The sequence below is a fragment of the Cottoperca gobio genome, chromosome 21 (genome assembly GCF_900634415.1).
Source record: "Cottoperca gobio chromosome 21, fCotGob3.1, whole genome shotgun sequence".
Lineage (NCBI taxonomy): Eukaryota > Metazoa > Chordata > Actinopteri > Perciformes > Bovichtidae > Cottoperca > Cottoperca gobio.
Genome location: NC_041375.1, coordinates 6772593 through 6784672, shown reverse-complemented (window position 1 = coordinate 6784672; position 12080 = coordinate 6772593). Strand labels below are relative to the sequence as shown.

Below are 12080 nucleotides of genomic sequence, written 5' to 3'. Positions count from 1 at the left end.
ATGTTAATGTTAATTATTCTTCACAATGATTATTAACATGGTAGGAAACACAGATATATTTAAACATGCAACATTATTTATTTATGCTCTCATTTGAAAGTCAGAGTTATCACATCTCTGATATTTTTGTAAATATCTTTATTGACAGTTTTGTATGAATGAGAACATTTGTAAGATTTTGTTCAAAATCACACCAGTTATATTTTAGTACAAAATATCACTTCTCTAAAATAATTAGGAAATCAATCAGTCACATCTTCAAATCATATCCTGTTTGTACAAACCACTAACTTTGTAACATCGGAGAGTGGAGATGACATCGGAACCTTTCTTCTTGTCTTAGAACAGTGTTTTCAATAACCATCATTGCACCTTTCAAGACCTCTCCGTCCGAAAAGGCTTTCTTGTACTTTATTAAAAATTATGCTTCCGTTGCTTTCTGTGACTTGTTCACCGGCCTCGTGAAAAGAGACTGCTGCTGCCCAAAGCTGCCTTTAACTCACGGCTTGTTTTGCCCGCAATGCTGCAGGTGGGTAGTTAGTTAATTAGTTAGCATGGTAGCTTTTGTGACATGTGACAGTGTCTCCACAATGCCGCTTTGCCGTCGTCCCGCAAATGAGACATACATACTTTTCTTTCTCTGTTGTAAAAACAAATTCTTCCTCCCAATCATTGTGAAAATAGTTTGTTTTCTTTCGCTTTTTTGCCATGTTTAGTGTAGAAAACACACCTAGCGCCCCATCGTGGCTCAGTGAAAAGGGAAATGGAGATTTAGTTTGCGCAGGCTCAGAGTTCATATAAATACATTTTTTTTGTTTATTTAATTCTATATTCAATATTGTCATTTTAAAATAAAGAATAATTCAAGTGTTATTGATATAAAAAAAACAATGAAATACAAATTGTAGACGGAGCTCCATGGTGACTAGTGCTAACTTTAGAACATGCCCTGCGGGTGACAAAGTGCCCGCGGGCACCGCGTTGGCTACCCCTGTCTTACAGAATGCCGTTTGCTCCTTGCTAACTAGTGTTTTCTACTATTGTGGAGGCTAGACAATGCTGTGGAGAGCCACTGCATGAAACAAACTTGTTTACTTTGGACAAGCGCTCGTGTCATCTGCAATTAAAGAGAGAGTTCAGTGATCAGAGAGCCATCTGATGCTACGGTGTTGTGGCTTCACTAGGCTGATACCGCGGTGGTACTGGGGAGGTCCGTGGAGAGCAGAGAAAGCGAGAACACATGGCTGTGTTTTTGTTTTATCAGCTGAGTTTTCACACCTACATGCGAAATGTGATGTCACGTTGCAGGAATGGGGGAAGGGTCTAGACACAAAGGATCATAGGAAATTGAGTCCAATTTCTCAATCTCCATACTTTAAGGATACCAGAATTACAAAACTCATGTTATATGAATATATAATAATATATATGAATATGTAGAGTGTGTGAATATAAGCAAGTCACATTTCCAGTTCCACTTTGCACCCTGTTTGTGCATGGTGAAATTATTTGAGCTATCTCAGTCATCTGACAGAATAGGAAACGACCTCACCCACTTTGGTCTCTGGCTCCAGTGATCCCTCTCTAAAACTCCATGAAGCATGCCAGGTCCATATCTCTTTGCATTGAATGCTGGCGCTGTTGGAGTTCACAGCTGCCAAGCTCTTTACTCAAAGGTTCTTTCTTTGACTTGTACCTTTTTTTAGATCCCCCTCCATTTAATTTGAGTCATGATAGGTCCACCAGCATTGTTAGGGGTTTTCATTTTCTTCAAAGTCTTTACTATTATTTTTTCCATGAGATATCTGAATTCCTAATTGATTCTTTAAGAAATGTGATACTATTTTGCTAATGGAAAACCAAAAGCAGTGGGTCCACTTGAGTAACGCTGCGCGGTACCATGCAGTAGAAATGTGACAATGGTGCCATTGTGATAAATAAATAATAATTAAAATCCCTCCCCTCAGATGAAAGACAATGAAAGTACAATTTAGGGGATACAGTATGGATTTTTCAGTCTCTCAACCACATCTAAAAAGGGCTGTCTCGATGTGCTGGCAGCGTTTAAGAGCCATTACTTTCTCATTCAGCGCATGTGCCAAGGTCGTCAGACGGGATAATGAGGTTTTAGCATCCAATGACTCCCTTCAACACTGCTCTATTAGTTATGTAAAACAGGCAGGTTATTGTTGTACTGAAGGGCTTGTGTTTGCTTTTGGGAATTAAATTGTTTCTTGCATGTTCAAGTAAAAAAAAAAGGAATGGGATAGATGTCCTCCCTTCTTTCTCTTGATTTCAAGTCAAATTATGTGATTTATGTAAATGCAGAATATGTAGTTGATATTTGGTATCCGCACTCCCCACAAAGATACACCGACCTCAGCACAGCAGGGATTGTGGAATGACATTAATAACTTCTCCCAAGGGGAATTTAGAGCCTGCAGGTGGATGCTGGGGTGGAGATAGGGTTTATAAAATATGCTATGAACAGTTGTAGCAGTGGCAGCAACTATTAACTCCATAAACAACATCACAATGTATGCTAACTGTTGATGATCTATTCCGTTCTATGTTTAGTATTTATTCTCTGAAGATGTGTATCTTTTGTTTTTTTACTGAAAGACAATAAAACAATAGAAATAAAATATTCTGCTCGGCCAATGGTGCATTCATGTACTCCTCAGATGGTCACATTTCCGGAGTTGGGAAGTTGTTGTTCTTACTTTAGTGTGTTCATGATCTAAGTCGCAATGTGGAAACCACATGGACGCTACAAAGAAGATGTTGTATTTTATTGCTCAGTGTTTAAATAACGTGTTAGCTTTTTTGCTGTTTTGTCCAATTTTGGGGGTCATTAACTCATTTTTCAGATTATTCCGACACCACAGTCAGCCCTATCTCGCAACGAAAGTGAAACATAATTTGTGTGTCCGCCTGTGATTTGGATCCAAAATTGTATTACTTTTTCCTTCGCCCATGCTACACCCTTCATGTGTTTTAATTTTCATGAAAATACATGAAGGATAATCCTGTAATCCGTAATCCTGTTGACAAACAAACTAAAAAATAAATAAATAATACAGTCTAGACCTGCTCTTCATGAAAAGTTTCATGAGATAAATCCTATGATTCGGCGCAACATAAATAAAAAGGCACTTGAATTCACAGACGAAAACATAACCTCCTTGTCGGATGTAATTATTGCATATATTGTGAGAGGTATGAGCGGGGCCGGTCAGAGCCATGAGTGATGGTAGAAAAGGTGTGAGAGAAGGATGATTGGCTGTATTTTTGTAAGGGAGTACTACTAGGTCTTTTTCAGACGGGCCCTCCATCTGTGCTTCCAGTCATCCCAATCCTCCATGCATATGGCTAGCTCGCCAATATTTTCTGCTCCCGCATCTTTCCTGAGTACATCCACGTATGTTATTGCGGGACGCCCTGATCGGTGCCCGTGTGTTGGCTCCCACAGCACAAGTTTGCTGGCTGGCAGCTCTTGGTGTCTCTGGCAGTGACCTGCCAGCCTCATTCTCCTGACCACTGTTTTCTCAGCCACCCTTAGCGCCCCCCCATACAAGTGTGTGTTGGTGACATGCTCATCCTTGTTGATGTCAAGTACCACACACAGCATTTCTGTAGGGTGGGCTTCAGGGTCCAGCATTCACTGCCATACAGGAGAACAGACTCCACTGTTGCATGGAAGAAGCTGAGTTTCATTTGTCGGGGGAGGTTGGAGTTCCACACAAAGGTCATGCCGTTCAGGGCCCTCCATGCAAGCGCCTTCCTCGCTTTAAGGTCTTGCTCGGACAAGTTGACCCACGAGCCCAGATATTTAAAATCATTTTTCTTCCTTTAGAGCGGTGCCTCCTGTTGTTTTGCGATGACACAAGTCAGACTTATGCCACGGTAGTTGTTTGGCTTTGAGAGATCTCCGGACTTAGGCACTGGGATGATGTTAGAGAGAGACCACATATCAGGCTGGCTATTTGTCATAAGGGCGCGGTTGCAGAACTCCAGGATGATGTCGTCAAGATCACAGTTCTTACAGACCTCTGGAGGGATGCCGTCCAGCCCAGCAGTTTTTCCCTGCTTCAGTGTGGATTTCACTTTGGCAAACTCCCTGACTGTAAAGGGACCATCGTCAATAGCGAGATTCGTGAGGACGACAGGTATCACTTCCTCAGGTCCATCCACTGTCAGGTGTGTTCCCAGGAGATTTCGGAAGTGAGTGAACCAGGAGGTCACCCTCTCTTCTGGGCTGTCGCCCGCCACCTGTCCCTCCTTGGACCTTTTCCTCCCACTCATCCCATTGATGACCCTCCATGCCTCCCCGTACTGCTGTTCACCATGCGCTGCCTCCACTCTCTGCACCTTCTCCATCAGCTCCTCCCCCCTGATCTTATGGTAGGTATCGAAAAGAAGCTGTTTGGCCATATTCAATACCATGCGATTCTCTGCAGTCGGCTCGTGCCCAAAGCATCAGTGTGCTTCCTCCACTCCCTCACGCGCCACCATGACCTCCGGATGCCTTGACCTCTGGGATACTCCATTCCTCTCCATCACTGGAACACACATACTGGTCACCTCCACGTTCGCAGCAACGAACCGCCTGTACTCCACTGCGTACCTGGTTTGACGGCCAGGGCTGGCAGAGAATGCCTTCCAGTCATACCGGGTCTTCAGACTTGGTTTGGGGACCCTGAGGCTCAGTCTCACCCTCACGAAGACGACTCGATGATCAGAGCCCACAGAGTTGAACGTGCTGTAATGTTCAGTGTTCAAGATGGAGTTTCTCCACCTTCGCCTTATTAGTATGTAGTCCAGTTGACATTGCATACCAGTAGCCCAATCCTGGAAGGTCCATCTCTTGCCCATTTTTTTCTGGAACATGGTGTTGGCAGCTAGTAGCTCGTGCTCCATAAGTAGGGCTGCAAGATGTTCGCCATTGCGGTTAGTGGAGTTGTGGTACGTGAGAGGTGCGTCCACCGGTCTGAGCCTTGCATTGAAGTCACCCAGGATTGCAAGGAAGTTGTGAGCCAGCATATCACGGACCGTTGTTGCAAGGTCCTCATAGAACCTCTCCACCTCCTCAGCTTGGGCCACATTGGTGGGTGAGTACACGACTATGACAGTTGTGACTGGGTTGCCATCAAAGGTGTGATAGTGTACCCTAAGGAGAGCCTTACGTGCCGAGAACTCACTAGTAACCCCACTCCGCCAGTGGCAGCTTGTGCCTCGTTTCGCCACGCTGATGAGGTGATGAACCAGCATTTCTCCACTCTGTGATACACGATCTGATCCTCAGCGTGCACTCTTCTATGCTCTTGGATTCCCAGGATCTCTACTCCCCTTTCCTCGGCACAGCCTCCCTTCTTCTCTAACTGTGTTTGCGTTGAAGGTTCCCATGGTGAATGGTCTCCGTAAATGGCAAGTTTACCTTTTATGGTCCTTTTTGTATTCCTATAACAACACATTTCTAATGTGGATTGTATTGAGTGGATTGCAGATCCGAGTTCATTTATTCAGTTTAAGAACTCTCTTAGCCAGATTTCTATTTGTGTGTAGAGTATTTTCTGACAGTGCCTGAGACAGGTCTTTAATTTGATCTGAGTCATTTTTCATTCCCAGCTGTGTGTCTGGAATTTCGATGCTCCACTCAGCCATTTAAGGTTTGAATTGTCTGTGCAATGGCTCACCTACAAACACACATTGTGCACTGCTTAACTAGAGGTTAGCAAGCGACACAGGACATGAATTCATGATGTGATGCAAGGTCATTTGAAATCAACATTGCATCATGAAGTCTTAAAGCTAAAAGAGCATTTCCTGCCCGGTAGCAGCCATCATAAACACAGTTTGCCTGCAGAGAGTTCTGTACTACTTCTGTCATCAAACATATGAGTGCTAATTCAAAATCTCCTTGGGGAGCAGAGAGCTGCCGCAGGCCTCCGTAGACTGATAAGTGATATTAGATATTGGGATAGTGCGGTACTAGATATTTCTGCCTGAGTGACTTTACTATTGGGAGCTATAAAGGGGAAGTGTATGATTAGGGTCGACTTTATCTTAAACGTACAGTGGCATCAATTAAAAAAAAAAAAAAAAAGTGAGTCTTTTTATCGTTGCACAAGATAGTACAGAGTTGAGTTGGAGTTCAACTCACTGTAAATAGAGTTCACAGTCATCAAAAGACTTGACGTAGGCAGACTGTGCTTGAGTGAACTTCCAGGGGATGCAATTACATTTGCTGAGGAAACTGGTTGATACCAGTTCATAAACAGCAAGTATGCAGAATCCAGCTCTATTTCATAAAAAGAAAACATCCATAAAAGATAAGAGAAAAGCTTTTCTGCCCAGACGTGCAATATAGAGAGAAAAACAGATTTAACAGCAAGTTTTGGAGCTTGGGAATTACTGTAGTATTAAGAAACATTCAAATTAAGACTGTTATATAAAGAATGATTGATTGAAAAAGCTCCATGATAAGACATTATACATATAAAAAAACAGGTGTGTCATTGTCAGGGATTCTTGGGATTGTGCAAAAGGCTCTAAATGAAAGAGGTTATGTGTATTTAATATTTTGAGTTTCCTTAAATAATATACTGTCACCCACCTGAGCTTGCTTGAAATCATACAGCACATCACACTCATTGATGATGCACCTACTGTACAGTTTGAACTATACAGTTAGACACACATTTCAATCAATTAAGTGATTGTTTGTGGGTGCAACAGCTTATCAGAGAAGACCTGCATGTTTATCTTCATTTCGTCTTGTAATTGCTTGGACTGTATGCAAATGGCTTTGGCATGACACTGTAACATTGCTTGTAATGCCTCCTATTAATCTTATATCAATTGTGATTGTTGTCGGTACTAGATAAGACTGATGTGTGTTCTCTGTGCTCAATCATCAGATGATGTTTGTTAATTCCCCTTTGTTGTTTCTTGGAAGGCCAATTGTTGAGCAGTGTTTCTGTGCTACCTGTGAAACCGGTCCGTGGCGCAAAACAGGTTGGGGACCGCTGCTCTAAACGAGAAGATCTTATCCCCACTTCCTGCTGGGCTGAGCTTGGTGTTTCCATGTCGGGAGTTAGGAGGTCAGAAACCAAACGGCAAATATTAACTTTGTACATTTTCAGATTTTACATTCCACTTGAGTTGGCAGACTGTAATTAATGCATGACACTACATGCAAAAACATTGTTTGGGATATTCTGCTTCCATAACGTGTCTTCTTTCAGACTAGTGGAAAGAAAACATCCATTATTTTACTAACTTTGTCTATTTGTGTCTGTAGATTTCTCCTAAATGCACCAAAAGTTAATATTAGTTAATGATTCATTGCATAATTAAACATAATATTTTTGAAAACTTGCAATACAAAAAATAATTGTAAGTAATTAACTGGAGAAGTTTCATGGTGATATCTATTAGTAAATATTATTTATCTGACACCAAACGTTCTAGTCTCATTCCTATCTATATTCTGAAGGTTTCTACTGAGAGGTTGGTTCATACATTGTTCATAGCCTGATTTACAGAATATGGTATTGCCAAAAATATGTTATATAAATTATACAAATATATTTTTTAAATAATGCAGTGATATACAATACCGTAAATTGAGATTACAGTGCTTTCCATGTTATCACTGAATGATTTTCAGCTGTGTCTGCCGATTCAGACCACCTCTTATCACAAGCACAAAGAGCATCTTTCACCAGTTCTTACTAGAGGCCTGTATACCTCCCTTTGTTCTATACAAATACGTTAACTGTCAGAAAACGCAAAGTTAGTGTTACAATTTTGGAAGATAATGATCTACAGTACTGGTGTTTCAGAATAGCAATATAGCAATATAGCAATATATAGTATTTAAATGTATTCAGCTGTAAACCTTTGAGTAGATTGCAAACAATCCCTTTGGATCTAAGTCACTATACATTAGAACAATAATGGAGGCACTGCTCTCTATACACTACCTCTGTTTAAGACACTCTTAGTTGGTCCAGACAGCCAACCATCCATCAATCCAGCCAAAACTCATAATAATCATTATTACCCGGATCTTAGATTGAGGCCACTTTGATTTTTGCCAGTAGCGATACCGGCCTGCTGGAATAGAGCAAGAGGCAATGAAACTTGTCAACACTGAACAGGGGATGGCCATTAAAAACAGAGACGCCTCTGCCTGTCAGGTTTCTCTCCACCATAATGTAGTGATGGGGTTATTGATGGCTAAGCAGAGAGCTTCCCTGAGTAGCAGACATAGGTAGGGGCAGCTAGGTTTTTCCACATGGATTTCACCTTGTTACTCAGTAAGGCCTTTCTCTTGATTGGAGTTCTCGACACTGCCTGTCCCACTAACACAAGTTCTTATCTTTTTAAATGTTTTTAAAGCCACCACTGTGCTTTGCTAACCAGCATAATGGCTACAAAAGATTTGATAGATAGATTTGTAATGTGCAGCTAGAGGTCACTATGAGTGCGTGTAAATTATGAGATGAACAAAATAACTGCAATGATTATCACATTTTAGTAAGACATTAAAATGTCATAAAAAGGCTCATTATAGAGTCAAAAATGTTGATTAAATTGATTGCCCATCATGTTGCTTTTGTCCTTAGAGCCATCTGGTGGTGTTTAAATCATAAGCAATATAAAATAGTTCACCTCTGTTATTCATCTCCACGCAGAATTGCTTTGCCTGGGAAAAAAAGCATATGTTTTATTAACTAACTCTCGCAGATACGTCTGGTCCCCCCTTTCTCTTTGGAGAGATTTTCAGCGGCCTGAGACTTGCCCGTGTTTTTCAGATGACGACGGTAAAGAGGAGCGTTGTTGAGAAGGTTTTGAAAAACAACCAAGATGAAATCAGCTGATGTGAAACTTTCTGTTTGAAGCTGCATTGGCGTCTGTAGCGAACAAACTGGATGGTATGTTTTTGCTAAAAGAACAATCTACTTCACTTAAAATATATATTTTTTTGCCATACTTCCAACAGGACTCAGCAAAAACTTAATATACCAGCTCATCTCTGCAGGATGTAGTCTATTTAGTGTGTTCAATGTGTTGGGTCCCCATGTATCTTTGTGTCTTTACATCTATAATTCAGAATTACAAGGATGAGAATGGGGATTCTTTAATAAAGTATGCATATAATACAGAGGAGAATGGGTACCAAAACTAGAACAGCACTTTCTTGTTCTGTTCGTACTTCTGCTTAATCTTCATGGCTATGAGGAGTTTTTAGCTTCTCTTGAATGAACTCCATGTAGAACACCTGCGGGGTCACTGGAGCAGGTAAATGAAAGTCCCGTTTAGCAGTTTTGATAGACCACGTTTGTCGATAACCTTCAAGTGTAATGGCATTGTCGTTCTTGTGATTGAATCTGCCCCCCAGCACTGGGAGGAACAAAATCACCCATTGGTGTTAGACACGATGTAACGAGGGAGTGGGATCATTCACGTGGAACACAAGCCTCTGTGTGGCTGACGTGAAAAAGTGGCTTGTAGAAGTCATCTGTCATCCACCACATGGATACAGAAGCTATTGAATTGGTCTATTGCTTGCAACCTTGCCTATAGGCTACAGCTACAGTGCATTTGTTCTGGCTGCATTACTCAAGGCAGGACGTGTAAAAACATTTCATTTAGGAGAAATTTTATAAATTTGCTGTTAACATTTTCCCACTTAAGTTATGCTGATACAGTATATCACGGTTCAAACTATGACAGTCATTAAGCTTATAAACCCTTTTTGTGATTTTTCGATAAAAATGAGATCCGAATGTGGCAATTATCTATAATTAGCAGCAAGCAAACTTTATTGTTCAGACGTATAATCCAAGATTCAAGAAAGGGCATTGTTGCTCAGTGAAAAGCTAAAGGTGGGTCTTTTCTTGTAAACACTTTACAGCAAAAATATACTCAAAGAAAATGTTTGTTAGCTATTCAGTTGAAGCTGTGCAATTGTTACAACTGATGTCAAGTCTGAGCAGCTGCTTTTAGATGACGGTTATTTCCAAATTTCAATTCTAATTATCACAAGAACAAAGCTAAATTGTAACTCTAGCTCACAAGTCAGGTGGGCCAAATCTATCAGGCACTGGGTATGAAATCCTTTCTCACATTCTATTGTCTATTGCAGCACCGTCGCTGTGGTGTCTGAAATGGAAAGAAAAAAAACATCTATTGGGGTATATAGTTTTAATTCTTAAACAAGTTATTTTTAAATTATTTACGTCAACCACCATCACTTTGATAAGTCAGTTTCTCTCACTTCAGTGTGAGAGAGGTATCTGACTTCTAACCAGACCATTGGATTCTAGATAACTAATGAACCAAAGGATAAGCAAAACTTTCTGTTAGGCGATCGCTAAACAGTCCAATTTTATCTATTGGTCCACATTTACCAAAGGAACACACCTTGGTTTGGCACCTGAGAACAATATATATATCAGTTTATGCTCATGCAATATGTCTTTTAAAGCCCACCTAGTTTGATGGAGTAAAAAATATGGGAGAAGGAATTGGACATTTACAGAGATCCCATCTGATTTATCAATTTTTGTGTCGAAAATGTAATGTATGGGGAAAGCAAGGGTAAAATCTGTGAGCAAGAGGCCAAAGTCAGGTGAGAGAAATAATGAGTGATTAAAAAAAAAACTTGGTCCACCTTCTGTTATATTTCACACAATGAAAACATTATAGTAAAGATTACTGCAGCATATATATGCTATATATATATATATATATATATATATATATATATATATATATATATATATATATCTATATGCTAATAGGGTTACTAACAGTCCGTTCAGAACCACAACAATACCACATTGTACCTCTCTCCTTTCCACGGTGGCCTCCTGATGATTGTGCATTTTTCAGAAAGTCACAATTGCACTGCTTTCCTTGTTTATGACGAGTATAAAAATGTCCCACCACTGACACTTCAGAAAGACAATAGTTAAGGAAGACTAATTGGTCTAGCCAATTAGATCCTAAAGACGAAATTTGTTTTTTTGTCTTTTATTAATGAAAGTGGACCTCTACTTTATTGTTAAAGTTAATCTAATTGTGCTAATTGAAAGAATTAATGCACTAGGAAATAAAGTGCCACCTTTTGTGTCCCGTTGTCTTTTGCTCATAAAATTAGAGCACCTGATTTATATCATTTGGTAATAATACATAACAATTATTAACATGTTGCTGTTGTTTGTATTACTTTCAGCTGTAGAGGCTTGTAATTTGACGTAATATTTTGAACTCATTATACTGCAATTGTGGTATAATTAACCCTGGGCTGCAACAACGTGGTAGAATGGAGTGATGATAATGCTCTTGAGATTAAGACAAAGAAAGGGGAATAAATTGTATTTACTTCACCATCTGACTACAATAAAGGTCTCTCAAGCAGGTATTTTATATATTCTTGGGTGTAATGGTAGATCCTCTGCTATCCTGAAAAGATCACACTACAAACTGTCTGCAGAAGGACTCTGTCTAAAAGACAAATCATTTATTTTCTCTGCCATTTTAGGTCTTTTGGGGCGAGTAGACAAATGCTTCTTTTGTTCTTTACTTATTATGAGTGTTCTACAGTATTCTAATACATGTTTTTTGCCCTCCGTTTTAAATTAAAAACTTCTCCACCAAATGAAAATCTGCTCAAAGATTATAGGTCAACCCCTTGAGACACTTGGCATACCATAATAACACACACACAGACTGGCCAACAACATTGTCTCTGTCTCTCTTGTTCCACAAATTAATTAAGCACACCAGTATCCTAAAATCAAATATGGAGCTTAATCCCAGATCAAATGTACGTTGAAGGATCTTGAATATATTGTCTGTGGTGATTGTAATGGTGTGTTAAATGTATGTATCTTTATTTCTGGTCTTAAATGCTGCTGTGATGCAAGAAGAAATTCAGACTTATTTAAAAAATAGGGACTAAATATTGTAAGCAACAGTTTGACTGACATGATGGAGCAGCTGGAGGTGTCACCGTGTGCTGTATTCTTTGATATCTTCCAGCCAAGAAGCAGTCAATTGTTTTA

The 12080-nt window shown here is 40.0% G+C and overlaps 1 protein-coding gene across 1 annotated transcript; it reads right to left on the bottom strand.

Moving 5' to 3' along the window:
* Window positions 1-4479: 4479 nt before the first annotated feature.
* LOC115026487 (craniofacial development protein 2-like) lies at window positions 4480-5474 on the bottom strand. The gene is given in 2 exon segments (XM_029459334.1): window positions 4480-5189; window positions 5192-5474. Coding segments are annotated over 2 exon segments (993 nt in total).
* Between the last annotated feature and the right edge of the window lie 6606 nt (window positions 5475-12080).